We start from the raw sequence: 25,332 nt of genomic DNA on the forward strand, positions 1-25,332 counted from the left end.
GTCTGTCTGTGGAAATCCTGGAGGTTTCTGTTCATCACACAAACTTCCAGTCTGGACTTCTGTTCGGTCCACTTTAAGATCTATTTTCAATTTTTTTTACACTGCAGAGATGTGGTGGAGTATAAAGGAGTAAATGTGTCACGCAGGCAATAAAAGAGGCACTATCAAGTGCCCACTTGAACCTCTGTACATCTTGTGCGGCGTATTAATTTGCAGCCTAACAAGGTTTTCGTTTTGTTTTTTTTTTCCTTTTCTCCGTTGTTAAGACAAAAGTGTAACACCAAACATGTAAAACCTACATAAGAAGGAAGAGCATTCAAATCAAAATCGCCTCGATTCTGTGGAGGAGAAAAACACATTCCCCTTAATGTGAATAAAAAAAGTGCTTCTGCTGAATTAAAAAACTTGGGACAATAGCTTGAGACGCAAGTGTGTATAATTTAGTCACCTGCAAAGCGGACAGACCAAGACGCTGACGTACGAGAGGAAGATATGCACTGAGTTCTCAAGAAATTTGGGGAAATATCTACACGTATTGTACAAGAGGTGAGAGTTCTTCAGCGTTATGAAACTCACCGTTGTGCTGTACTGAGACACAACAGACATAATTTCCCAAATGTTGCCATTAGACGGATGGCTAAAGGGACAGCTGTCCTGCTGTCCTTCAGGAGGAGAAATGGTCAAAGTGTAGTGAGGCCCTGTTCAGACCTGGAATAACTGTGAACCTGTGGTGATCCCGTCACAAGTGGACCGCTCTAGAACAGGTGTCAGAGGTGGTCAGTAGGGGAGGCTCATTAGTGCTAGGGACAAGGGGAAATAGGGGATGCTTTGAAGTCAATATGATGAGAATTATGTCAAAATGTTTGAGTTTCTACTAGCGTCAGTACCTTGTACCTAAGATAGCTTGCAACTAGTTAAACTGGACTTCAGAATCTGGTTTATTAACAAGGACATTCTTTCTCTTTTAACACGTAAACATGGCTTGGTAATAAATAGGAGCTCTTTGAAGACATTGTGCAGATAATTGCTCCAGTTCACAAGTTGAAGAGGTGACCTTCCACTTAGCCTTAATACTCGTCCCAAGGCCATCTTCTTGTAAGCAGTAAGAACATGGAAGTATTTATTCATTTGCACACCAACTTCACATGAATTATAATTCCAATACATCCAAAATCGTCAAAACAAGCCCTTAGTGCAAAGCTCCCCAGGGGTCGGTCTGGACACACCTACCTGACACTGGTTTATTAAACCACAACAAGGATCAAATTCAGAGCTTTGTACTGAGAGTGTGTGTGTGTGTGCTGTTATTAGAGCTCAGCAGACGAGGCCCTGGAGGGGTGTGGCTGCATCCTGCTGATAACAAAAAATGCATTTAGTCTTTTTCCAAAAAAAAAAAGAAAAAAAAAAGTACATTTATTGGAGCACAGAGTGAGATTTTGATTTGGCCGATTTTAACATCCACCTTGGTGGAATTTTGTCCCTGTTCACAAGCGGTCACCTGAAACACGTCACTGGTGGTCGGGTCACCAGAGACGGGGTGTGATTCCAGGTTTGAACAGGGCCTGACTCATGATGTAACACAGCTTGATCCCATCTCCCGTTCCAAACAGAACCTGTGTGTTCCCGTTACTGTTGGTCAGTCAGTCAACCTAAATGGACCAGGGTCATGACTGTCGTGTACTCGTGCTGCAGAGAGTCCGTGTCAGTTTCACACAGCGTGTAGTCATCTTTGACTATTCGATCGCATCCTATTTCACCATTGCCAAACAAGCCGAAGAGGGGGGTGTTCGGGAACACCTTGCGAAAGGCATCGGCCTCCACGTTCGTCTGGTCGTTGTAGTAATTCTTGCCTCTCCCCACGCAAGCAAACATGAAGCCAAGGGTGTTCCTCTCAGGGATTTTAGCTGCCTTTAGCCTCTGGATAGTGGCTTCAGCTGCCTTTGGGTTGCTGATGTCTCGATCCAAGAGCACAGAGGCTCCCTGCACCTTTGGACCACTCAGGGCCAGGCCCACCACGCCGTACGCACCATGGCTACAGCTACAGAAAGATTGATGGGAGAAGGAAAACGTGAACAGTAAAATTCTGAAAGTGTGAAAATAATCACAGCTGGCAAATAAGACACAAGTTACAGAGAAACAGAAGTGAATAGCAGAGGACACGATGAGATGTTTAATAGCTTGACATTCACGCACCAGTGTCTGGAAGGAGAGAAGGCCCTATCTACCAGCCCCCCTGTGATGAGAGCTTTGCTCTTAGCCAGAGGGTCCAGGATCTGGTTGAGGAAGCGCACCCCCCCAGGTTTGAATGCCTCGTAGACAAACATCAGTACCACTCGCAGCTCTGGGTTGTCAACTAGTCCTGTAATGACACAACAAATAACAAATCTGTGTGCAATAACAAACGATACACAAAAACAAAAGCAACTGTGCTTCACAGGACAATCCAATGATTTTCAACATCTCAAATTTTGCTGCGGTTAAATTCAGTCCTGCTGAATTATTAGTAGCTGCCAAATACCATGAAGTGAACAACTTCCTGACACACGCTGTACCTAAGTCATCACTGAAGTGTGAATAAAGCTGCTTAGGCTAGGTGTGTGTCAGAAACAAGCACACAAGCAAGGCTTTATTTGGCAGCCAGAAACAGTGCAATAATTCTGAGTCACATCGAAGCATCGTGATGGTTTGCTACTTAGTCGACGCATCAATGTAGGTCATCAGCCCTTGTTTACACTAATAAACAACTGTTGTGGTCTTTCACTCACCTGCTTCTTTCAGTGCTGCCGGGGAAATGGACTTCTTGCAGAAATGGAAGGGCCTGATGTTAATTCCTTCCATGCTGGGGAACATGATTGCAAAGCCCGCCTCCCCCTCCTGGTACTCCTGGGGAGGCTTGGAGCACGAACCGTTGGGAGTCACTACACAGAAAAGACCATCACGAATTATTATGAGATCATTTAATGCTTTCAACCGCTTTGCGTCAAATGCGTACTGAACGCTAACATCCGTTTTCATTTTAATGGAAAACTGCCGATTCTTAATGAGACCTTTTAGTTATATGATCCAAGGACCATAGGCGAGAAAACTATGAATTGGTTGGAAAGTGCAGCAATGGAAATGAGACTGGACATCACTATTGTAGAACTTGACACTTAAGTCTAGCCTAGCGATACTATATTAAAAAATATATTCATGATACTGCCACCAGGATGGGTACAGGTGACAAGTGAAATCAACTGGGGTGAATGTAACTTCTTCTGTGTTTTTTTTTTATTCTGTCATACATTGCTCTTGGTAGTGTTAGTTTCTAGGAGTCAGCACCTAGTGGCTGTTAGAGGAACTGCAGCTCACTAGATTCATCAGTCCAGAGCGGTGCTGGTTGCTGCTGGGTTGGACTGTTTATTTGAATCCCACAAAACTTTATTAGCAAAGGGGAACAGTAGTCAGACGCTGACCCTCAGCAACACTGAATGAACATTTCAATAGATATTTGCACCACAACACAATGTCAACTACCCATGGAATATATAAACAAGCACTGAGTTTATGATCAGATAATACACAGATCAGTAATATAATGAGATCATTAACTGCCGTTTATTTTCAAACTTATGAACAATCTTGCCGTGCGTGGCAAGTACAGGGGGGCGAAATAGCACAAGAATCACGAGCTCATCAACCAGAGGACACAGTGCAAGTCTGCTGAGGCACATGACTTTCAGTCTGACTGGCTTTCCATTAAAACCTCCAGCTTGTGGAGGAACTCAAGCTTTGAGAGGTAGTCCAGATCATATCGGAGCTGTGTTCATCTTTATCAGCAAGTCAGTACTGCATGTGCAGCAGTCAGTAGGGCTCTGTCTTCTCACGTTACTTGGCTTTGTCATAACTTCTAACACTATTTGAGTTTGTCCACTGGATTGTTGGTTTGTCCTTTTGTATTTTTGTTCTCCTCCTCCTAACCCTGAGCTACAGTTTGGCTCAGTCATACCGTGCACCCTCTGGGAATTAATAAACATAAAAATAAAACGGTATATGTAACTAAGACGGTGCGATGTCACTAGTTAACCAGTGGCGTGAGTGTCTCAAAGGCTCAGTTATACAGGTGCACATCTACCATGCAGTTGGAAAAAAAAAAACATGACTATGACATAGGAAGATAGATGAAGCTCTGCATTAAATGCACCGCCCTGCGATCTGGTAATACGCAGGAGTTTAGGACAGCCTGCCTCATTTACCTCTGCTAGCATCTACACCTCTGAGATGAAAACGTTGCTGAGCTTCCTCCTCCTCCTCCTCCTCCTCCTCTTGGGCAACAGAAACTGTACATCACAGTGAACCTCACTGCCCATTTTATCTTCGTCCTCCAATGTGTTTCTATTAACTAAGTGAAAAAAAAGATTACGTACAAATACTAGGCCTCACGGAAATATTCAATATGATGCAGCCCACTTCGAACATGCAAAATGTTGAGCAATAAGAAACCTATTATAAAATCTATACCTCCTCCAATGAAGCATTGCATCGCATTCAAGCTGTGTGTGGTGACCCTGCAGTGACCCTCAGCTGCAACATCACAAAATGAGCGTGATCACAAACAGCCTGGTGTGCCATTAGACCTGATAGATGACGGGAGCCTGATAAGCCATCATCTTGAGCAGCGAGAACATGGCTGATGGAGAGTCACTTCTCTGGAGGGTTGTGATTATACAGAGAAATGGGGAGCCCAGCAGCAGGCAGACTTGGCCATCTATCAGATGTGGGAGCAGGGAGTTGCCAGCCACCACAGCTGCCTTCCAACTAGGCAGCATAATGCGATAAATACGAAGCCCCGTCTGCTGAAAAGTGAACTTTTCCTTTTGATAATGTGTTCACGTCGCCTGGTTACATGTCGCTTTTCTTCTCTCTATTTGACTTTTATATTTTAAGGAAACAGTTCCATCACAGTTGGCTTTGAGACTCTATAAGGAAATATTTGTATAATCATTATATCAATTATCATATCTGCAATGACGTGAAGATTTCTTCTGATGTATAAATCAGAGTGTGTGACATAGAAGAACACTTACAGACTATGCCTGGTGTAGCAATGCCCATGATGTCACAACCCTTGGGGAAGAACTGGTTCAGTTCTGTGTCTGGACTGTGACGACTCTTCTTAGCTTCAAATTTTGGGAGGGAGAAAACACTTTAATGGAGGAAGGTTACTGCTGATGTTAAAAAATACTTCACAGTCTGAGAAATTTCCATCGGAAACATGCACAAACACCAGTGAAAGAGGGACTTTGGACACAAGCTGAAACCAAGACAGACAGACAGCTGGCTAAGCTCACATTACTCTTCACTAGAAACAAGCAATTCATGTCTGAGCAACTATAAATTCAGATTCAGGTCTTCATTCAGGAATATGTTGTTCACAGAGACAGTTATATTGCCATCTATCAACCTATTGTATTGTTACTTAAAACTGAAATAAATATATGCCAATTTTGCAAAAGTTTATTGCTTTAATTTTTTACAAAATATTGTCACATGAGTTGCTAGGACAATTACAAGAGGCTGCCCTCCCCCGAGAGTTATGTTTGCGCTCAGATTTGTTTGTTCAGCTATAAATCAGTCAACAACTTTACGTAAAAACTGCCAAACTGGTCTCCGCAAATCTTAGAGGAGGTCTGCAGCATGTGCCAAAGATGAGGGGGACGCCTTTAAAGTTTTAGGCAGATCCGTTGAATAGAGAAGAAAAGTAGTTTTCTAACCCTGATGATAAAGGTATGCAGTCAGTAAAATGACCTAAATATTAGTATTATATCAATTCCTTTAAAACTCACCCTCCTCTCTTTAGCTAATATAGGAGGACACCACTCTACTATCAGAACTATATAAAACAACATGTAAGACGTGGATGTGCATTTATCATTCACCACCAGTGTTGGGTTAGAATAATAATAGTATTTTGAATACAAACCTTTATTCTGTGTGTACAAATAACATGGACCATAGAAGGTTTCGCAGTTGACCATTGCTAGAACTGTTTTCGGCAGGAGAAACACTTTCTGTAGATGAAGAAATGGCAAATATCAGTACAACTGTCATGTGAGCAGCTTGACTTGCACAATATTATACCACACTGCATGTGTCAGGTTTGTCAGAATATCACAGATTTTCACTTCTCCACTTTTTCTCCTTTCAGAAGATATGGAGGCTGCTGGGTAAATAATCAGTAAATCTATAGTACCATTTTCTTTTTTTCTTTTTTACAAATTGAGATGAGCAGTGTTCAAATGAAGCCAAAAGTTTCACTTTTATTTGATCTATTTATTTAATTATTTTTCAAACACTTTCATTTCCACTTTCTGAAAAAATGTGCCAAAGGCATCCACCCCAGAATGCTGTTAATCATACTTAGCTGTGGGTACAGGTGAGACAACTCGTTCTGCTTTACTGCAATGAGTAAAGGGCTTCATTGTGCTCTACTTACCCTTCTTCAACGGACACTAAATAGACATGGTCCTCCTACACAAAGTTTACTTGCAGTTCATCTGTCCGCCACTCATACCTTTTACGCTCATTATTCAAGTAGCTAACTCACCTCCACTTCGTCCTCTAGGATGTTGCAGAGGGAATGCACGTCCGCGCTGGACGGTCCACAGGCGGACACCCAGGCCACCTGCTGCTGGATCCTCAACACTCTGCGGGCACAGTTCCTCCACAGCCGGCACACACTGACGACACACAACCCCACACACTCAGCTTAACTTGTGAAACAGCTAACTCACTCAGCGTGCGCTGCCATCACAAAACACGACCGAGAGATTGTAAAGTCAAGTAATTAAGTACATTCATGAAAAATTCCAGCTGGTACCAACGCTTCTGATTTTCTTATAAGCAGTTTAATTTCTATCGACAGCCATTAGCCGAGCTAACTACTTAGCATACAAACATGTTCCCTTCGCTTTACGTTACCTTGCGATCCGTAGAAGTGATTTTGTCGGTACGAAAGTAAGAATCCGCTCTACCACTTCTGCAACATTGCTTAGTACGTAAGCAGCTTTGCTGTCTGGTAAAGAAACGGAAAAGTCTTGATTTTCACCCATGTTTCAAGTCGTTAACCTCGAGTTAGAATGCACAGCTACGAACTTTCACCTGTTTCCCCACCGCTGCCGGAGAGTTTTCACACCGCCCCCTTGTGGTCAGGAGGAGATACGACAGAGGGGTTGAAGGCCTTTGACCGGAAGATTGTTTACACCAAATCATCATTTCTACAGAGCTCGTTTTCTATCAATGACCGTGAAGATTTATAATCGGAAAAGTAAACAAAATCTATCCGTTTCACGTAGGCCAATAAAATGGGAAATTATAAATTTAGATCAATCCTATCTTTGCTTTTCATCTGGATGACCAATTCCTTCTTCCACAGATTGTATTTGAATAATATTGAAACCACAGTGTGTATATTACACACACACACACACACACACTGAATCATTTGTTGCATCCAATTGTTCTCGAGCATTTGTCTCTAAAGTTAAATACAAACTTCTTGCCTGTAAATTCAACTTGAACACTTTAATGTATACAATGAATGGTGAATGTATAATCAGAACCATTTTTGTAAATCATCTTTCTACAAGCGTAAGAAAAACCTTTCAAATAAAAATGTTGAGTAAATTGTAATTGATTCAACCATTTATTCATGATCTTTACATTTCCGAGATAAAATGAGAGACAAAATCAAACACATTTCCAGGGAAAAAACAGCTTAATAACGAGTACAATGTGCAAACATTTCTTCCACTTTGCTGTCACAATACATTCAAGCAAATGTGCTAGAATTACTTCCTTGCTGATCTGTAAATGAACACTGACACTGAATAAGTTTACATATCAGGACAACAAGCAAGCCACTTTACAAAAGTACACATAATAAAAGTCCCTTCATAACCTTGGCCTAATTATGGCTTTGCTCATGATGGTTATGTGCAGTATTTTCCCCACAAAAGTGCAAATTCTCCCAACATATACAAATAAGCTTATTAAAGACATAACAGTGAATTTTGCTGCCTTTAACTTACAGTGTTGAGTGTAGTTTTAGTAGCTCACCAAAACAGTTTGTGCTACCTTGTTTCTTCAGGAGACAGATCAAATGATCTGTAGCAGCCGTGCGCTGGAAGGGGGGTCCAGTCATATCAGAGCAGACCAGGCAATGGGGGGGACAGGGGACACAGCTGAGTCAAATGTTACACATCTCCATAAGAGTTTGATCCAGCATCTGCTTTACGCTCAGGTTCTCTTCTTTAGCACGAGTGAGTTTATCTGTTAACATAGCATCGCACTGGTTACAAATTTTTCAACAAACTGTGCAAAGATGTACAAGATAAGAACAAAGTCCAGGATAACAAACAGTATTAGACATGCTAAATATTGTTACGAACCTTGTGTGAGAAAGTTTTCCCTCTACACTTGTGTCAACACAAGTACTTACATATCCTCAACTCTGATAGCCTCTAAGCTGATTTCATATATTTAAGTTCTATTTTGATATTAAAACCTTTGAAACCATCCAGCTAAAGACAGAGCTGTAGTCACGGCTCCATGAGCTGGGTTCAGGACCAAACAGAACAAGGAGAGGTTGCATGATTTAGAGCTAAACTGGTAGCAGCAACCTACGATGTCACATCAGATGATCCTAGTCAAGATGGGGATCACGGAAGCCTTTCATGAGGAGGAGGTCCACAATTTGCTGTTGAACACCAGTTCCAACTGGAGTTACACTCAAGTGAATCTAGCAGGTTCAGTGTTGCATCTTGCCCATTGTGTAAGGCTATGTTCACACTGCAGGCAAATGGGGCCAAAATTACATTTTTATCTTCGGATCTTTTTTTTTCCCCTCCCATGACACTAAAACGGAACAGATCATAAGGAATCTGAACTTCTCCAATCAGATGTGGCCCATTTTTACATGCTATCCTAAATCAGACATATCAGACTTCGTCATGCAACCTCAGTCAAATTGGAATTTGTGTGACTTTGACATCCCTCCAGAGCGACAGCCTCAACACTGCACTGGCGCAGTCATTGATAGCTGTGACTAAGGCTTTCAGTGGAGGGACACTGAAATGTCATGATCTTGTCACTGCTGCTCCATTCTCTGCGCACGCACACACACACACACACACACACACACACACACACACACGTACAGAAGTGGCAGCCACTGCTCCACAAAAAGTCACGATTAAATATTTTTGATCTCGTCCTCATTATCTCATCACAAATTGGCTGACTTCCACTGCATGCAAGCTAATACCGCCCCACTTCAGTTTCTTCCATGTTCGTGCTTTGAGTGACATTGTTAATGTCCATCTGCATTGGGTCATATTTGAACAATAAAATGCTAATAGCCAGTTAGGATAGGATTAAAAAAAAAAAATCCAAGTAATTCCAAAGCATGCAGTGTGAACATAGCTTTAGGCTGTGCTGGGGGGTATAAGATCAGGTGTGGAGCCTACTCACGTTTCCTTTGAAATATCACCATAAAAAAAAAATGAGTCAATTTAGGGAAAAATGGCCAAGACACTGGTGTAAATTATGATAAATAGCAAAACTTCTCGCAATTCCCCAACAGCTGAATACACAACATCTCAATTTACAGTTGCTTATTTCTGCTGGAAGCATTTTCTCGTTCGTGATTAGCCTATTCAAAGATGATCAGTGGGAGTTTCTAAAAGAATCAGGCTGGAAGCATCGATGAATCCTTCTCCAGCTGGGGGCCACAAGAGCCCTTAGCAGCTTTCACTCCATAAGCAGTGTGCAAAGTTGGGAAAAAAAAAGATGCATTACAGCCCTGACAATAACTGGGAAAAAAAATGCATTTGATTACTTTTGAAAAAACCTCAGGCTGCCTGACCTTTATCTGGAACTGTACTTTGAGCATGCATAATGTTGAAAATCTGCATTAACTGGTGTCAGACAGTTGACTGTACTTATATCACAGCATTAGACAATATGTCCGGATGTTTGCGTTTCAGGAGAATGGAAGCATACGAGATTCCCCTTCACGCCTCGTTTAAGGCTACTCTCAGTTCATTGGTGAGCAGACGGTTTTTCTCAAGCTGCTTGTATAGATGGTCTTGACATTCAGAAAGCAGGTAAGAGAAAAGGGAAAGAGACAGAAGGCATGTTAGTACAGGAGACAAAGAGCTGCTGCAGCATCGAGGCAACAAGGCTCCTTTTGTACTCATGAACTCACTCATTCAGACTCAGATCTGTCCCCTTTACTTTCTGTCCTGGTGAGCTGCCCCGCTATCACCAGTCATCACTGGCTTTATTGGTGTGGAAAACTGCATTTTCACTAGGTTATTTTTTTTTTTACTGTATTGTTTTTCTCCACAGTAGAGTCACAGCAAATGAATAGTCATTTGACAGATTCCATCTTTTTTTAAGCACAACTTTGTTGGTTCCAGACTCTTAAAATGTCAGAGTTTGCTGCTTTATTTGGCCTTTGTGAAAAGAAATGAAGACTCTTTGGGTTTTTTGAGTCTAAAGCAGCATTATGGAATGTGTCATCTCAGGCCCTGGGAAATACTAATGAGCTTTGCTCCAAAATTTCTTGATAGATTGACTAAACCAGAGCGAAAAATACCCAAGTGTCCTCAGGGGGTCTTCAGACTGAACGGGGAGGTGTACAAGGAGGATTCGCAGTTATCAAAAGGACATTATGTAGAACAGCCTCATATAATGCGCTTTGGTGCGATATATTGTTTAGAGATGTCAAAGTTTAGGGACAATGACTGTTTGAGACTTCCAAAGAGTCTAAAACTAATCAATGACTCAGGACGACCATTTTCATGAATTTAATATACTTTGATTTCTCACCCTGACTGCTGTTTTACGTAAAGTCAATTTTTGTCCACTGGGAAAAGGCAAGTGAAAATTCAAATTTTACCAGCCACTCAAAATAGAGATTCTTATTGTTTTTTATTTTACCCTGAATTTGGCTGGTGGCTGGTGTAAATGTTGTGCTCTGATGGCAATATTAACCTAGCTTGGCTGAACAGGCATTAAGAGATCAAACTGTGCAATGTAAGGAGAGGTAAGAGGGATGCTTTACTCCAGGATTTTTTCCAAGTGTAGGCCCACCATCTCAGACTAGAAACCCCTGGACTAAATGACTCATCGATGAATCGTGAAATTAATCCGCAGATCACTCATTGCAGCTCTACTCCGGAGACCACAAGAACATGAAAGCAGCCTACAAGTTGCTGGTGAATACGTTCACATTCAGAATCCCGGGGACTCAAGCTAATAAGTTTGAAGGGGGCCAAAGACCTCATCCATCACTTTTCTGTTGTTTCCTTCAGTACAATTAAAGCTCAAATCTCCTGAGCAGCAGCAGCAACACAAAAGCCTGGATAAACTATCAAAGCACCTGCATTGAATGATGGTTTCCACTGATCTTCAAATTCAGATGAAAACTGAGAAAAAGCGTGTGTTTCATGTAGTAAGTATTTCAAGTGAGGGTCCTCCCACACAGAAAAGGGAACAGTGAATGGGAGAGGAGCTTCAGTTTATTCAAAAGCTACTCGACAAAATAAATTAAAACATATGACAAAAATCAAAAAAAAGATGGACAAATGGAAATGAAGATAGCAGGAGAAAAGGGGAGGGACTGACATAGATGGAAGAATGTTTATTTTACAGAAAGCAATATGGCTCAAAGGTCTGTCTGAGAGGTGAACAAAGGGATGGTGGCAGCAACAACCCAAGGTACAGAAAAGAGAAGACAGTAAAGAAATGCAGAGAAAGAAATTTGGGCAATGCCGCACCGGCGAAAGATGATGGCGCTCAACCAGCAGGTGGCTTCTGAGGTGATGATGTAAAAATTTAGCTGTTGAGATAAAAAAAAGGGGGGAAAAAAACAAAAAAGCGTTGGACAGATGAAAGTAAGAATGGAAGATAAATGACATGCAGAACAAATGAGGGAGGGATGCAGAAATAATAAAATAACACTGATGAGATATGGCTGAGGAGGGAGAAGCTATCAAGAGGAACTGCTGTTAGTAGTTACGCACACCAAGAGGTTTGAGAAATCTAGCCTACGAATCCAGTTGAAAACACCTTCAAGGCACATAAATAAATGTTAGAAAGGCATGTTTTTAAAAACTGCAACAGGACTCAAACATGCCACCAGAGGGAGCTATGCTATGTTAGAGTGGTGAAGGGCGTTAAAAGCGTCAAAGCCACAGAGCAAACACAAGCATGTGGTCAATTACATGGAAGTCATGTCGTTGAGGGCGTGGTCCAGCTCCTCGCTGATGGCCTTGTACTTCAGTTTCTGGGCATACAGCTCATCTATTGTGTGGCAATTATTATCAAGTGGCAGTGAAGGATTCCAAAGGAGACAAAAGAAAACGTGTCAGAGGTAAAAATGGAAAAGACAAATGAAGAAACTGAGAAGAAGCAGGACAGAATTAGGAAGGAAGGGCACATGTAACAGCTGCTGATGCTGTGTTAGATTCCTGAGGAGTCACTGAGACACAGCCTCACATGTTCCATGACCCTGCCGACTGCTACAGCCTAGCTGGCCTTAAACAGCTCACTAGAATGCCAAGCAGCAATGTGGTGAGAAATGTTGCTGCCAACATGAATGATATCACGCCGGCCTCTGCAGATCACTGCTTCAGTTTTACCCCCAGTGAAATAAAGGGAGTGTCGACGTTTGTCCTGGGGACTGCTGAACACCTTATTGTCCAGATAAATCAACCAACACTGGCAGTTGCTCATTTAAAAACAACATTAACCAAGATTGCAAGAAAACTCAATGATTACTTTTCTGAGTGGAATGCTTGAACAATGAATCGCTTTGAAACCCACAGTTGCGATGAGGCAACACTCACCGTGACATTTAGTGAACACTGGGTTATTTATGTGAAAAATCAATTTAAAGAGATTCATACCCTCCAAGTCATCAATGGTCTTCTCCAGCTTGGCGACTGATCTCTCGGCAAACTCAGCACGGGTCTCAGCCTGGGAGCAGGGACACAGTCAAACATTAGTAACCAATGCAGCGATGTCACAGCCCTGCGGGACATTTTAAGCACCCTGGGCTGCACATATAAAACCTTGACACAACATAACCTGATTTGATGCACTGTGGATTAGAGGCAACTCACCTCCTTCAGCTTGTCTGTAAGAACCTTGATCTCCTCCTCGTACTTGTCCTCCTTCTGTGAGTACTGTGGTTGAACAAAGGCTGGAGTGAGACAAACATCACTACAATTTAAACTTGAGCAAAGGATTTGTGTTTGTCGGCAGGGTTACCTTCTCCGCCTGAGCCTCCAGAGACTTTAGGTTGTTCTGCACCGTTTTCAGCTCCTCCTCCAGCTCTGAGCATTTGCTAATGTTTTACAGTTGTAGAAGCATGAAGAGGGCACATTGTTATCAACTGATGTGCAATCATATCGGTGAAAACTACGTAAGCATGTTGCCATTTAAAGTTGTGAGTCAGTATAGCTGATGTCAGGGAAACGGAAGGAAGTTCATACCTCTCAGACAGCTCAGCACGCTCCTCTGTACGTTCCAAATCACTCTCAATGATCACCAGCTTACGGGCCACCTGAAGTCAAATCCACACACTATCCATTACTTCAATACATGAATTGACTGAATGGAGCTGGTATGTTGGACACCGGACAGACAGCGATCACTGCTGTCAGCTGTCATAAAGAAAGAGACTGGAGAAAATTAGTGCCGCGAACAGCTGGGAAACTTGCCTCCTCGTATTTGCGGTCAGCCTCCTCAGCAATGTGTTTGGCTTCCTTCAGCTGGATCTCCTGCAGCTCCATCTTCTCCTCATCCTTCATTGCCCTGTTCTCAATAACCTTCATGCCTCTGAGGGGGGTGAAACATGACTTAATTAAGTCAAAGGGATGATGAGCCTAACAGGAAGTCATATGCTTAGCAGCAGTACAATCATTCACTGTTGTATGAGGGATTTGTGTATTTTCTATAATAGAAAGGACCACTTTGGCAGCTTAAGAACATTTACCAGAAACTGTGTGGGTTCTAGTACTGGTCAAGCAGACTGAAACTAAACTCATTTTCCAAAAAAGTTGTATTCTTTGGAAGAAATATCTGGTCCCTCACATACACAAGCCAAACATATAATTGTGTGTAGCGCATGATTGGGTGCATGATGAATTTGGAGTCAAACATCTTTAAGAGACTCTTCACAAAACTGTTGTAAAACACCTTTCAGCCACTAGAGGCAGCACTGAGGTGAATGTTGGGAGTGGTACTCCAGCAGCCACTACAATGAGCAACCTTTCATTATAAAGCACAGGAGTGGTACAGTCCACCAAAAATGTGATGCAACTTTATTTGCAACATTTGGCTGAGAGGGCATTTGGCCCCAGCATGACTTGCTCACAACGCATCTCAGAGGGCCCCTGATTCAGGGTCCTTCAGTGTTAACTTAAAAATTCGAACACGCCATCCTAACCCTGCCTTACTCCTCTGCGTTATTCACACTTGTGCTCTGTGCACAATCTGCTCTGAACAAGTGGTGCATGTTTTCAAAGGGGGGGGGGCACCCACCTCTCACTCTCATCAGCAGCCTTCTCTGCCTCCTCCAGCTTGGTCAGAGCTGTGGCCAGACGCTCCTGGGCACGGTCCAACTCCTCCTCAACCAGCTGGATACGTCTGTTCAGGGAAGCGACATCCCCCTCAGCCTGGTGGGACATAAAAATAATCAGTCAAGTTGATTTGTCTCATCTAACATTGCATACAAGTGGCTTTGCCGGTTACAACATCCTCCAGCCATCTTGGGCTGGGTCAGGAGCAGGGCGGAGAGAGGGATGTTGGGGGGGTGCATGTGTGCGTTTTACACTGTAGCTGCGGATGGAAGTTATTTTCTTTTAACACAATTTTTAAAATGTAAAGAGAGTATTGCATTAAAAAGGAGCCTGCTGAATATTTATGAGAACTCGCATTAAGTCAAGCCTGCCATTTACTGCCTCACAGTGATTTAGTTGCCTTGCCCAAACAAATTAGCGACAGAAACATGTTGTATTAGGATATTTTAGAGGTGCAGCTGGTCCAGGAGCTGGTTTTACCTCCGAGGACCTGTAGTGCTGCAGCACAGCTAGCCTACAGAGCTGTTTATTGACGGCTAATTTCAAGCACAGCGACGCGACACATGCCTGTATTTAAGCATAAACCGCCACTGTCTGGGCCTAGCAGCCACGCTTTTTGACCAGATTTACGCTTAATGCCGTCGGCAGCCTTAAACGCTAATTGCCTTAAATCATTAGCAGCGGCTTACTGCTTCCCTTGCACTCCTCTCCAGGTTCAACTCCCGCTGTAGTAACGCAGCCCGTTCCTCCGCCGCATCCGCCTGCTCCTGCAACGACTTGATTTTCTTCTTCACAGCTTCCAGAGAGCTCCCACCGGCCATTTTTCCACAATTTCTCCCAGCTAAGCTAGTTTTCCCCCAGCACAGTGTGGGTCGCCTCGGCGCAGACACACACTTGGAGATGCGGCGCGTTTGATCCCTACCCCCACCGCACTTTAATCAACCGCTGATGAGGATTGGGACGTGCCACCAAACCCGGAAGTTACTCCTTTTGTACGCAAATTTGTAAACGTTTCAAGTGATTTATTTTTATTTTATTTGTTTTAATAAAAGTATAGATTTCTTGGATTGATTAAAATAAATTCAGTCTTATTTTTGTATATCTTATCAAAATGTATATCTACTAAGTCATGAGTTACTGCAATTCAAGTGCATCCCCTACTGGTAAATTGAGCTGACCCAAGCATCAGACACTGATTCAGCAATGTAAACAATGGAGCCACATTAAACCCGCATTTTTTGTACTAATTTAAATCAGAAGAACATTATTATTATTATTATTATTATTATTATTATTATTATTATTATTATTATTATTATTATTATAAAAGCTTTATCTAATGCACTTTTAACATCTAACCCATTATGCTTATTTTTTTGTTTGCATGAATTTAATGTGAACTAATTATACCCTGATTTCCACTTCTTTCTGAATATATGTAATAACCTGATATTTGTATGTGATGCATAAAGAGTGTATTTTTCTATTCTATACACACTCAGAATAAAGGTGGGGGGGGGGGTGAGGGACCCTTTTACATATGTCTACCCTTCAGATGACTTTGTTCTGTTTGTTTAGGAAAACTGGTGTACTTCTGGCCTCTTGAAGACCAATAACGTACTTTTGAGGTTACAAATGTTACTCTGAGGGAACATTACTCAAGAGTGAATCTATAAATATAAAACTGCAAGTAAGAGAGTAACAAATTGCTGATAAAGGTCATGGATCCCACACAGAGTACAAATAGCAAAGGGGGTGATTGTTTCTTACCAATTTAGCTTTGTTGTTATGTCATTGCTGGCTGTGACATCTTCAATTAGGGTTATTAGTTGATTGCTAACTGGAGCCAGCACAAACACAAATGTGTCAAGAATTTTACAGACCAAATATGCATGTAAAATGCCAGAGTGAAACCCTACACTGTCCTTCAGTTTCATCCAAATGGCTGTGGAATGCACTGGTAAGCCAGTGAGCTGTGACCTTACCATATACAGAACATGAGCTAAATTTAACTTCCTGCATATTCATCAATACATCCCACTGACCTCCTCTAATTGATTATTACATAACAAAATCATTAGAGCAAATTTGTCTTGCTCTCCTGAGGGGACTACAGTGGTGGTTCAAGGTCATACAATTAGGCAGTGGGTGCTACCAGTGGGTGCGACCAGTGGGTGGCCTTTGCAGCTTTTGGTACTGTCAGCCCAAACTCACATCTGTGGCTTTCTTCTCAGCCAGCTCCAGTTTCTCCTGGGCATCCTTCAGGGCTTCAGAGTACTTGTCCAACTCATCCTCAGTTGCCTTCAGCTTCTTCTGCAGTGCCACCAGGTCATCCTCCAGCTGGAAGACAGAGAAGCAAGGAGTTCAACTCTTGTTTAAGACACTCTTGTCATTCTCTCACAGTCAGCTACAAATCAAGAGTGCAAATACAGCTAATTTATGGTTGTGCTATGTTAAAAAGGGCATCAACCAGTTAGTCTTTACAATTATTTTATCAAGCACTCGTGCTGAATCAAATGGAAAAGAATGGTATTTGTTTCCTTTGCTATGAAGTCCAAATACGCTAAAACTAAATATATTATAATCTGTATAATCTATTTAGATTCCACGACAGCGTATCCTCTTTGAGAGGATATGCAACAGCTTGCCATTGGCAACGGTGCGTAAAAGCGACACTGAATGCCGACCTGTTTGCTCCTGTCCTCGGCTGCCTTCTTATCTGACTCTGCCTGCTCAGCTCTGTCCAAGGCATTCTCCTTGTCGAGCTTGAGCATCTGCATCTTCTTCTTGATGGCATCCATGGCTGCTTAGTATCGAGGGTTTCCGCCCAAAACCACAAAAACAACACGCTGTTAAGGACTGGAGCGTCTGAACCACACTGAACGCCAAGCTGGAGTGCGAGCTCGCTTAGTGTGTTGTGGGTCAAATATGTATTTTAGCCGGGCAGTTACTGGATACCCAATACTTTTTTGGAAACAACTGCAGCTGCTTGCCAACACGGGACCCCTCTTTTTTGCGAAAGTCTTCACTGATTCGCTCATCCAAGACATTTGACCACTTGTTTGACTATACATGGGGAATAGACGTCAGGAAGGTACTGCCCCTCACACCAAAACGTCCACTCCTATTTCTAACACCCTCCAAGTTCCTTGCAGGAAGTAGGGTGTCAATACTCAAAGAGGTAGTAGCCTCTCTAAGGGGTGTCATTCTACAAGCTGGCAATAATAATGACCCAATTATCACTCTGAAAGGACACACAACTGCACGCTGGGACGGAAAATATCACTTTTTTGTTTGCTTCTTACATGTAGCAAAGGAAAAATTTGACTTAAAGATTAATGAGTCTTTTCCTCAAGAATGCTAGAGTATTTATTATTATATTCATGTTCATCCAAAGATATGTCAGCAGAGATCAAGAATTCATTATTATAGCTCTCCATGCACCCCTGCTATTTATACAAAGCAAATATATCTGATTGAATAAGCCCCTGTGAAAGTTCCTCTCCCTATGATGGGTGTCACATTAGCTGGGGGGGGGGGGGGCCTTGTTTATTTTCCCGGGGATCATTTCAGCAGCTTACTCGCAGCATAGTTCAACATCCGAGCAGCAATCAGATAGCTGTCCGTAGAGGTATCACTGAGCTTGTCCAACTCCTCTCCAGGCTAATACATGCCTGAGGGTTATATCTCAAACGGGCCACCGTGGATGTAGTGGTGCGCAAAGGAGAAGATATAGTGGTTCTGGCATTTCAACAGCCCCCTCAGTGAGCCACACTGATAGTTCGCAGAGCCCCTGGCACAGCCGCAGCTGTCACACACAGCTTGTGGTTGGTAAATGGTTGAGTTATACTAGTTGACTTAAGTAATCAGTTGGAACAAGATAACACGAAAACATCTGGAAGAACATGCTCAGCATGCTTTGAATGAATGAAATTAAGAGCCGGTGTCACACGCATATTGGATAGTAACATACTGAACTACAGTTATGTAATACAAACAGCAATGGTTTGTTGGTTTCAGCCCCTTCACACTTCATTCTCTTCCCTCGTTCTTAATGACCTGCTTCTGTTTTCCTGAGTGAATATTTTTGGGGTCTTACTGCTTAGACAAGCACCTGTTTGTCTCCGTCCATGTCTCCTGTGAACACTCCCACCCTTACACAGTTCCACTGTCAGAATAGAAATATTAGACTTCTTTCAACATGGCTTTTCCTGTTTTGTTCCTTTGGAAAAGGAAGTAGCAAAGACACATCCGTAATAACGCTCATCGCAGTTTGGATTTTTGGTAATTTAGACAATGGGGTAATAATCTTGATCTAATCGTGCTAAGTGGTTCCTTCTCTTGACAGGCAAACCGGTCTGAACATGCTAATTATCAGGTTTTCCTCATCATGTATCTGTTCTTCATGTATTCCTTCTCATTTGATGTTTGATCACCTTGGTGTTCCAGCCTAGCTCCTCTCCTGGGGAGCTTTTTTGAGACAGGCAGCTGTCACTTGTGTGGTCATCTCACCATGTGTTTTGTGAAAGTGTCCGACAGCCAGGCACACATGCCAGTCATGTAGAGAGACCAGAGAGGCTCGTGGCACAATCCATGTCACAACAGTATCCTGGACTCAGTGTTATAGCTATCCAGCAATTAACGACTTCCAAAGATCAGGTTGGTTCTGGTGTCTGTAAAGTATTTAGAAGCTCAGATAGAGGTAGTCTTTACTAAACTCAGTTTTCAGCTGTCATACTTGCAGCAAAAGTGTTTTTTCCCCCCCCCAGGACCTATCCTGAAATTCCTCTGACCATTTGTTTGTTCTCAGTAATACCAAGGCCTTTGCCAATTTGCGATCTCGTTAGCTGAAATTGTACAGTTTAGCTTGCTGATGAGTATTGAGAAAACTTAGCTAAATCCAGTCAATGCATCCTCTGTGTGGATACATTATTTCTTGAGAATTCCTCAAAAGATCTTCCTCGATATGACATCTGACATCTGACTCTTAAATTCCGTGTGTCAACAAAACGTTTCTGACTGGAATAAAGTCTGAATAAAGCAAACCCACAAATTCCCTCATACATGGAAGTCTGCAGCCCTCAGCTAATGATATTACAACCACTTGTGCCATTTAAAACCCTTGTGAGATTGTATTTGAGTAAGTGAATGCTGTCTGTTGATAGCATGAATGCATCTCTGATTTACTGTTGTCATAAATCAAAGCGCGGAGCTTTATCAGAGGTTTATCACATTAGGTTTGTGATCTCTTCCTCATCCTCCACCACTAAAACAAAAGCCAGAGCAGTTACAACAGTTCATAGTGGATGTTTCGAGACAGCTGGGCGAGCTGCTCGGACAGACCAGGGAGTATGACGATGATTTCATTGTCGGCGCCCGGATTGGAATTTCTCACTTACAAGTACTGATGGGCGTTCCATCCAAGCCTGTTTGGTCAAATCTCTTGGTGCGCGTCAGCCTAATTAAACTCATCCAAACAGTTGAGAGTTCATATGTTAGGTTAAGTAAAAATATCTGTGTTTAGCCAATGTGAGTGGGACTACAGCTGTACGATTTGTCATTGGTGCGTCACTTCCTGCCAGAGGTCTGACCAGCCCACAGTGTGATGTGAGTGACGCTGCGTCTTTTCAGTCAAAGAAAAATGTAAAAGCAAAAAATAGTGACGCTGACGTCGCCATGTAGCTTGCTGTAGTCATCAGTAACACTACACTCCTTCTGACTTTTATCATAATTAGATGAGCTAATTCTATCATTAAATTAAAATTCCAGGACAATGAAATTTTGCAGTCTGTCCCTCAACCAAGTCAACAATAAAATGTTCCAGAGTTATTCCTGTGACTTGAGAAACCATTAACAGTAACAGTATAAAGAACAGAGCAAAGGAGAATACGGCAGAAACCAGATTCCATATTTAAAAGCGGTGCCTGGAGCAGCTGTGCCACTGTAATTGACATTGCCTCCTCAAATTTTAGTGCTGGCCAAATATAGCTCAGGTCTCAGTTTGTAGCCTGGACTCGATATAGCTTCAGGTTTAGTGCTGACTCAGAAATGCCAACGTGTCCTGACACTAAACTAACACTTTAAGGACCTTGTTCACTCGCCAGAAGCCACTTCTCTGTTCTTCACTTCAAGAGGTTCTGCATCATGTCGTTACTGCTGCAGACCCCAACCATCCTTTCAATCTGGAGAAATACACTGATTATCGCCGCAGAAATTTGAGCCTGAGAAAGATTTAATTCTGTATTTTAGACTTTGGAAAACTTAGAATTATTGTTCTTGTTAGTACTGCACAAATGAGTGTAAATTAGTATACTGTTGATACCTGTCATTAAGATAAATACTGAGCTTTTACATTTTAATGTGTGTTTTTAATGAATTAAAACCAACTGCAGCTACCAATAATATCAAAATTTAATACAAAATCTGAGGGGATCAATTTTCTTCACATGCAGTTTTATAAATTTTACCAATGCAGCTCTCAAATTTAAAAAAAAAAAAAACGTATACAGTAAAATAAAATTCTAACGCGTAATACAGACACACTTAACACAGAGAAATTGAGACACATTGTAATGCTTTAATTTCAGTGAATACAAAAAATAGTTTTATTGAGGCCAGATAAATATCTTTTATATCATACGCTATCTTTATTGTAGTAACTTCATATTCTGTTAAAGTTAAAACATACAGAACACTTCAAATACTCCACATCTTTGAAATGTATCACGACATCTTAAATGGTGACAGATATATTGAAATGTTCTTATATCACATTATTTATCTTTCATAGTCTTGAAAGCACAAAAAAAAAAAAACATTCATAAAATTTCAGTGATTTTATAACATAATAAAGCAGTTGACAGACCCAAACCTCCAGTCTGTTGTTGTTTAGAAGCACTGTGGTGCATGCCCAGGGAATATTTTTCTATATATACGTAAACTGTTTGACTAGCAGACAGCTTCTTCCCCAAAAGGCCTTACATGAGGGAGAAAGACAAAAAGATACTGAGGATGCAGCTGGTTCAGCACTTAGAGGACCAGTATCTTAAGATGTGGGACAACAACAAAACCCCCCACGGATGTGAGATCCTACATTCCCAAACTCGTTTGCAGAGTACTTTCTACTAACTGATGAGGTGAAGCTGTCACTTAAGCAGACCAGACACTGTATGGGCTACAGACTAAGGCACTAATAATAACACTACAGATTTGACTGATGAGCAGTGGACCCCACCCCTCAGACACTCTAAATACAACGCAGAAACATCCAACCTTCAAAACATCGAAAAATAATTGCCCCTCCGCAGCTATTTAAGGTCGTCCTGTAGGGTGAGAATCACTCCGTGCACGCTTACATGTTTCATTCTGTGGCCGTGTAAAGTGAGACGCGTCTGAAGCAGGAAGCCATGCATTGCACAGCAGGACCTAATCTTACAATACACTGTGGTTTAATATTGAAACACAGCTCATAAAGTAAGACAAAGAGCCACACACACTACAATCAAATTCAGTAAACAGGTTCTTCTATTGCAGTGAGAAGTAAATCACACAGAGCACCCGTCAATTCCTAGAGTGATGGATGGATGAAGATTCACTGCATTCATGTTTCAGTTCTTTTCAGGTTTCAGTTCTTTTCAGTTCTTAAGTACCTTCTTCGAAGTTTGTCACGTTCTCCTAAAGGAATTAGCTTATTGCAAAGTAATTTTCTTTTTTTAATACTTCTATTAATACAGTTTGCTTCCTGATTTTTTTTTAGAAGTGGAGGTAAACTGATGCTCATCAATCCCTGGTGATAATAAGTATTGCTGCTAATATGACTAGAGTTAGATTAATACAGAGCAGGGCCAGTTAAACCATCAGAAAAAGCAAAAAAGAAATGCGAGGTATTTTCTAATTTGCATTATGATGTAGCCAATTTATAGAGAAAGCAAAATAAACACTCGGTTATAAATCTCCCATATTATTACTTTACATAGAGTGTGGCGTAAGGGACACAAATATGCCTCCTAAAGCACCGCCCATGTTATTGCATCAAATTCTTTCGTACCGTATGTTGTTTGTTTTTCTTGCCTGGAAGTTATCAAAGGCTCTATTACTCAAGGTGAGACCATTTCTGCCTCCCCAACCCCTATCCCCTGCCCCCGCCCACTAAAAATAGTCCGAAGTAATAAATAATCCTTCTATGTTTATATGTCACCTGTGTAGAAAAGCATTCACGTGGTAACATTCTGTAAAACGTTCTACTTGAGTCTCCGCCCGCTACACACGGTCACACCCATATTCAAGAGGCATAGACGAACATGCAGACATTATTGTTGCATCTAAAAAGAGGGTCGCTGAACATGTCGGGCCCGTCAGTAACAGCAAAAACATGTCAGATTATAAGCATGAAGAGTAAGAGGTGCTTATGTGACAACACAACTGTTCATCATTTAAATTTACAGTATGGTCCAACAGTATGTAAAATCTTATCAGACAGCCCTCGTCATGTGATCTACAAGGTTCAGGAAGGTATTAGCGGCGCCAGATTGCATTTGAACACATTTCACAGCGCAGGAAGGCCCACATTCAAACAATGTCAGCGTACTGAGCTCAAGTAGTTTTGCTCTTCACGTGGCATTGCAGTTAAATGGCTATATGACAGCAATACAATCAATTCCTCTTCTTTAGAGTTTATGAACTAGAGCTGCAACTTATTGAAAAAAAAAAAAGAAGATAAATTGCGACCAGACATGAGAGCTAACCTGCTCTACTGTTTATCTCAAGCATGTCACATTTTTGTTTGAGATTACAAAGTAGGCATACACAAAGTTATTCAGTTGTTTTACCACAACCTTCACATTTTTTTTATTTTTTTTTTAATAAGAGTAGTCACTGTTAACTTTTACACCTCTCTCCACGTGAAGTACAGATTCGTCCCAACATACCTGGAGTCACTGCAGGACACAAATCTGCACTAATAATGATGTGCTCTTCACCGTTTCCAGAGTATTTATCAGAGATGGCTGGTTTGTTTTATTAGTTGCTGTCCTCACGTAGTTCGCTGGGTAGGAACTTATACTGCTGCTGGCGGATCTGAGCCAGTTTCTTCCTGGCTTCCTCCAGCTCCCTCTCCTTCCTCAGCATCTCCTCCTGGGCTGCAATGATCTAGACACAACACACAAGAAACTGTTAACCTCACAGCATCTAATAGTTTCATTGAGGTAAAGTTATTAGATTATTCACTGGAGTACTTTCTTGATTGAATCAATTCCATAGCAGGAACAAAATAAATTCAATTCTTTGTCTGCTACTACAAGGATTATCAAGAGGGAATGCAAGAGAAGAAGGTTAATAATGCTAATTTTAGTTTTACTTGTGCAATGCCGCCCACAAACTTGGTCTTGACCACCACGTTGTCTTCATCAGCTTTGTCAAACGCCGCCTTCTGAGCTGCTCGCACCAGGTTGTCTGATGCCTTCTTTACTGCATTTCCAGCAATCTAACAGAGAAGGGTGCAGCCTTTAAAGCCAGGAGCAGTGGAACACCAACCCTCCATGTTAGCGGGACTAATGTGGTTCATGTATCTGTACCTGCAGTCTCCTCATGGCTTCAGAGTCTTGGTCAGCCTTCACCTTACAGGCCACCAGCAGCTGGGCGGTGGAAGCCGCCACCTGTTTGGCTGAAGAGATGAGTTTCTCCTCACTGGCGTGGCCTTGCACAGACGCATTAGCGGCCTCACACAGGTTGCTGGTTGCTGCAGCTACCATACGTGCCTGACAGATGAGGACATTCAGGTGATTTGTTTGGAAAACTGTGCCTCCACTCACATAATATGTCCCTTCATACTTACAGCTGAGATGAGCCCCTGGGACCACTGCCCATCATCCACAGCATTGGCTGGGATGGAGCCCACTTTTCCCTGAGCCACCAGTTCTCTCTGGGCAGCTGAAGCAGATTTGACCAGAGCACTGGTGGCTGCAGCAATGGACTTGGCTGCCTCCAGAATCTGCTCCTCAAAGTTCAAGGTCTCGTCTGCTAGCTGAGGGGGAAGAAGACCAATCAGTCAGACTGGATGGAGTCCTGGACACAGCTTCGATTTGTACTAAATAAACCATTTCTGAATGAAATCTATATTCAAGTTTGTAAGGACAAGCTTGATGATAACATGACACTTGCAAAATTACACATTATGACATGAATGATTAATTTTAAACCTGGTTGGTAACTATATTCTTTCAAATACTATTTCTGTGGACTATCAAAACAATAGTTTCAAATTAGAATTTTAATCAAACGAATGTTGATTTTTCCATCAAAAGACATTGGATTCATCAACCCAGAGCACCAAATCTATGAGAAACTTTGACCTTTGAAAGTAAAGTTACAGCTAATTTGCAGCAATTTATGAAGAGCAACAGTGACGACTTCCAGAACATTCACTCAGGCAAACACCCAAAAATAAGAGGCTGCTGTAGATGCAAACAAAGGCCTCTGCAGTGATCGTCCGTCAGTAATCACACACCGACTCACACCCTTTCACACACAAACACATTCACGCCACAAGTCTGTAGACAGAGCGGGACACTGTAGGAATATGTTTGATATATAGTTGGGACTGAATAACAACCTAATATATCAAACATATCAGACAGAGCCCTGCAGAGAAGGCCTCCTGAGGTGGGGGCAGGCAGGGACGTGGGGGGAGGGGGGAGCGGGTTAA

The 25,332-nt window shown here is 42.0% G+C and overlaps 3 protein-coding genes across 13 annotated transcripts in view; all 3 read right to left on the reverse strand.

Annotated features, from left to right (window-relative positions):
* Positions 1 to 232: 232 nt before the first annotated feature.
* fbxo22 (F-box protein 22) lies at positions 233 to 7,335 on the reverse strand. The gene is made up of 7 exons (XM_086195278.1): positions 6,961 to 7,335; positions 6,587 to 6,719; positions 5,963 to 6,050; positions 5,067 to 5,159; positions 2,766 to 2,918; positions 2,194 to 2,359; positions 233 to 2,038 (listed from the first exon to the last, which is right to left on the reverse strand). The coding sequence occupies exons 1-7, from the start codon at positions 7,089 to 7,091 to the stop codon at positions 1,645 to 1,647; spliced, it is 1,158 nt and encodes a 385-aa protein (XP_086051404.1). The 5' UTR covers positions 7,092 to 7,335; the 3' UTR covers positions 233 to 1,644.
* Positions 7,336 to 7,668: 333 nt separating this feature from the next.
* LOC147269593 (tropomyosin alpha-1 chain-like) lies at positions 7,669 to 17,608 on the reverse strand. Of its 8 annotated transcripts, XM_086187554.1 has the most exons (10): positions 17,318 to 17,596; positions 16,845 to 16,970; positions 14,593 to 14,726; positions 13,770 to 13,887; positions 13,542 to 13,612; positions 13,318 to 13,393; positions 13,170 to 13,232; positions 12,954 to 13,023; positions 12,270 to 12,348; positions 11,740 to 11,884 (listed from the first exon to the last, which is right to left on the reverse strand). In XM_086187554.1, exons 1-10 carry the CDS (start codon positions 17,429 to 17,431, stop codon positions 11,881 to 11,883), a joined length of 855 nt encoding a protein of 284 aa, XP_086043680.1. In that variant the 5' UTR covers positions 17,432 to 17,596; the 3' UTR covers positions 11,740 to 11,880. The 8 variants fall into 8 exon arrangements, with proteins under 8 accessions (XP_086043686.1, XP_086043664.1, XP_086043696.1 ...); XM_086187560.1 differs by lacking the exons at positions 11,740 to 11,884; positions 12,270 to 12,348 and adding an exon at positions 7,669 to 10,126 and having other exon boundaries at positions 17,318 to 17,594; XM_086187538.1 differs by lacking the exons at positions 11,740 to 11,884; positions 12,270 to 12,348 and adding an exon at positions 7,671 to 8,310 and having other exon boundaries at positions 17,318 to 17,588.
* Positions 17,609 to 21,187: 3,579 nt separating this feature from the next.
* LOC147269594 (talin-2) overlaps positions 21,188 to 25,332 on the reverse strand; it is an 87,091-nt gene continuing 82,946 nt past the window's right edge. For all 4 annotated transcript variants that reach the window (XM_086187614.1, XM_086187592.1, XM_086187607.1 and 1 more), the window contains 4 exons: positions 24,463 to 24,651; positions 24,203 to 24,385; positions 23,986 to 24,111; positions 21,188 to 23,777 (listed from right to left, as the gene is read on the reverse strand). In XM_086187614.1, the coding sequence (XP_086043740.1) occupies positions 23,649 to 23,777; positions 23,986 to 24,111; positions 24,203 to 24,385; positions 24,463 to 24,651 (627 nt within the window). In that variant the 3' untranslated portion in view covers positions 21,188 to 23,648. The remainder of the gene's footprint in view (positions 23,778 to 23,985; positions 24,112 to 24,202; positions 24,386 to 24,462; positions 24,652 to 25,332) is intronic.

The sequence above is a fragment of the Aulostomus chinensis genome, chromosome 2 (genome assembly GCF_037954235.1).
Source record: "Aulostomus chinensis isolate RoL2024-O1b breed Wild chromosome 2, RoL_Achi_v1.0, whole genome shotgun sequence".
Classification (NCBI taxonomy): Eukaryota; Metazoa; Chordata; class Actinopteri; order Syngnathiformes; family Aulostomidae; genus Aulostomus; species Aulostomus chinensis.

Excerpts from the sequence above, each read along its gene's own strand:
- fbxo22 (XM_086195278.1), bottom strand. The coding sequence starts at position 7,091 with ATGGGTGAAAATCAAGACTTTTCCGTTTCTTTACCAGACAGCAAAGCT. Across the intron at positions 2,919-5,066 it reads TGCTACACCAGGCATAGTCT|TGACTCCCAACGGTTCGTGC; the intron begins GTAAGTGTTCTT and ends TTTTCTGTGTAG. Across the intron at positions 2,039-2,193 it reads TTCTCTCCTTCCAGACACTG|CTGTAGCCATGGTGCGTACG; the intron begins GTGCGTGAATGT and ends ATCTTTCTGTAG.
- LOC147269593 (XM_086187522.1), bottom strand. The coding sequence starts at position 17,431 with ATGGATGCCATCAAGAAGAAGATGCAGATGCTCAAGCTCGACAAGGAG. Across the intron at positions 14,727-16,844 it reads CTGAGAAGAAAGCCACAGAT|GCTGAGGGGGATGTCGCTTC; the intron begins GTGAGTTTGGGC and ends ATGTCCCACCAG. Across the intron at positions 13,394-13,541 it reads CGTGCTGAGCTGTCTGAGAG|CAAATGCTCAGAGCTGGAGG; the intron begins GTATGAACTTCC and ends GTAAAACATTAG.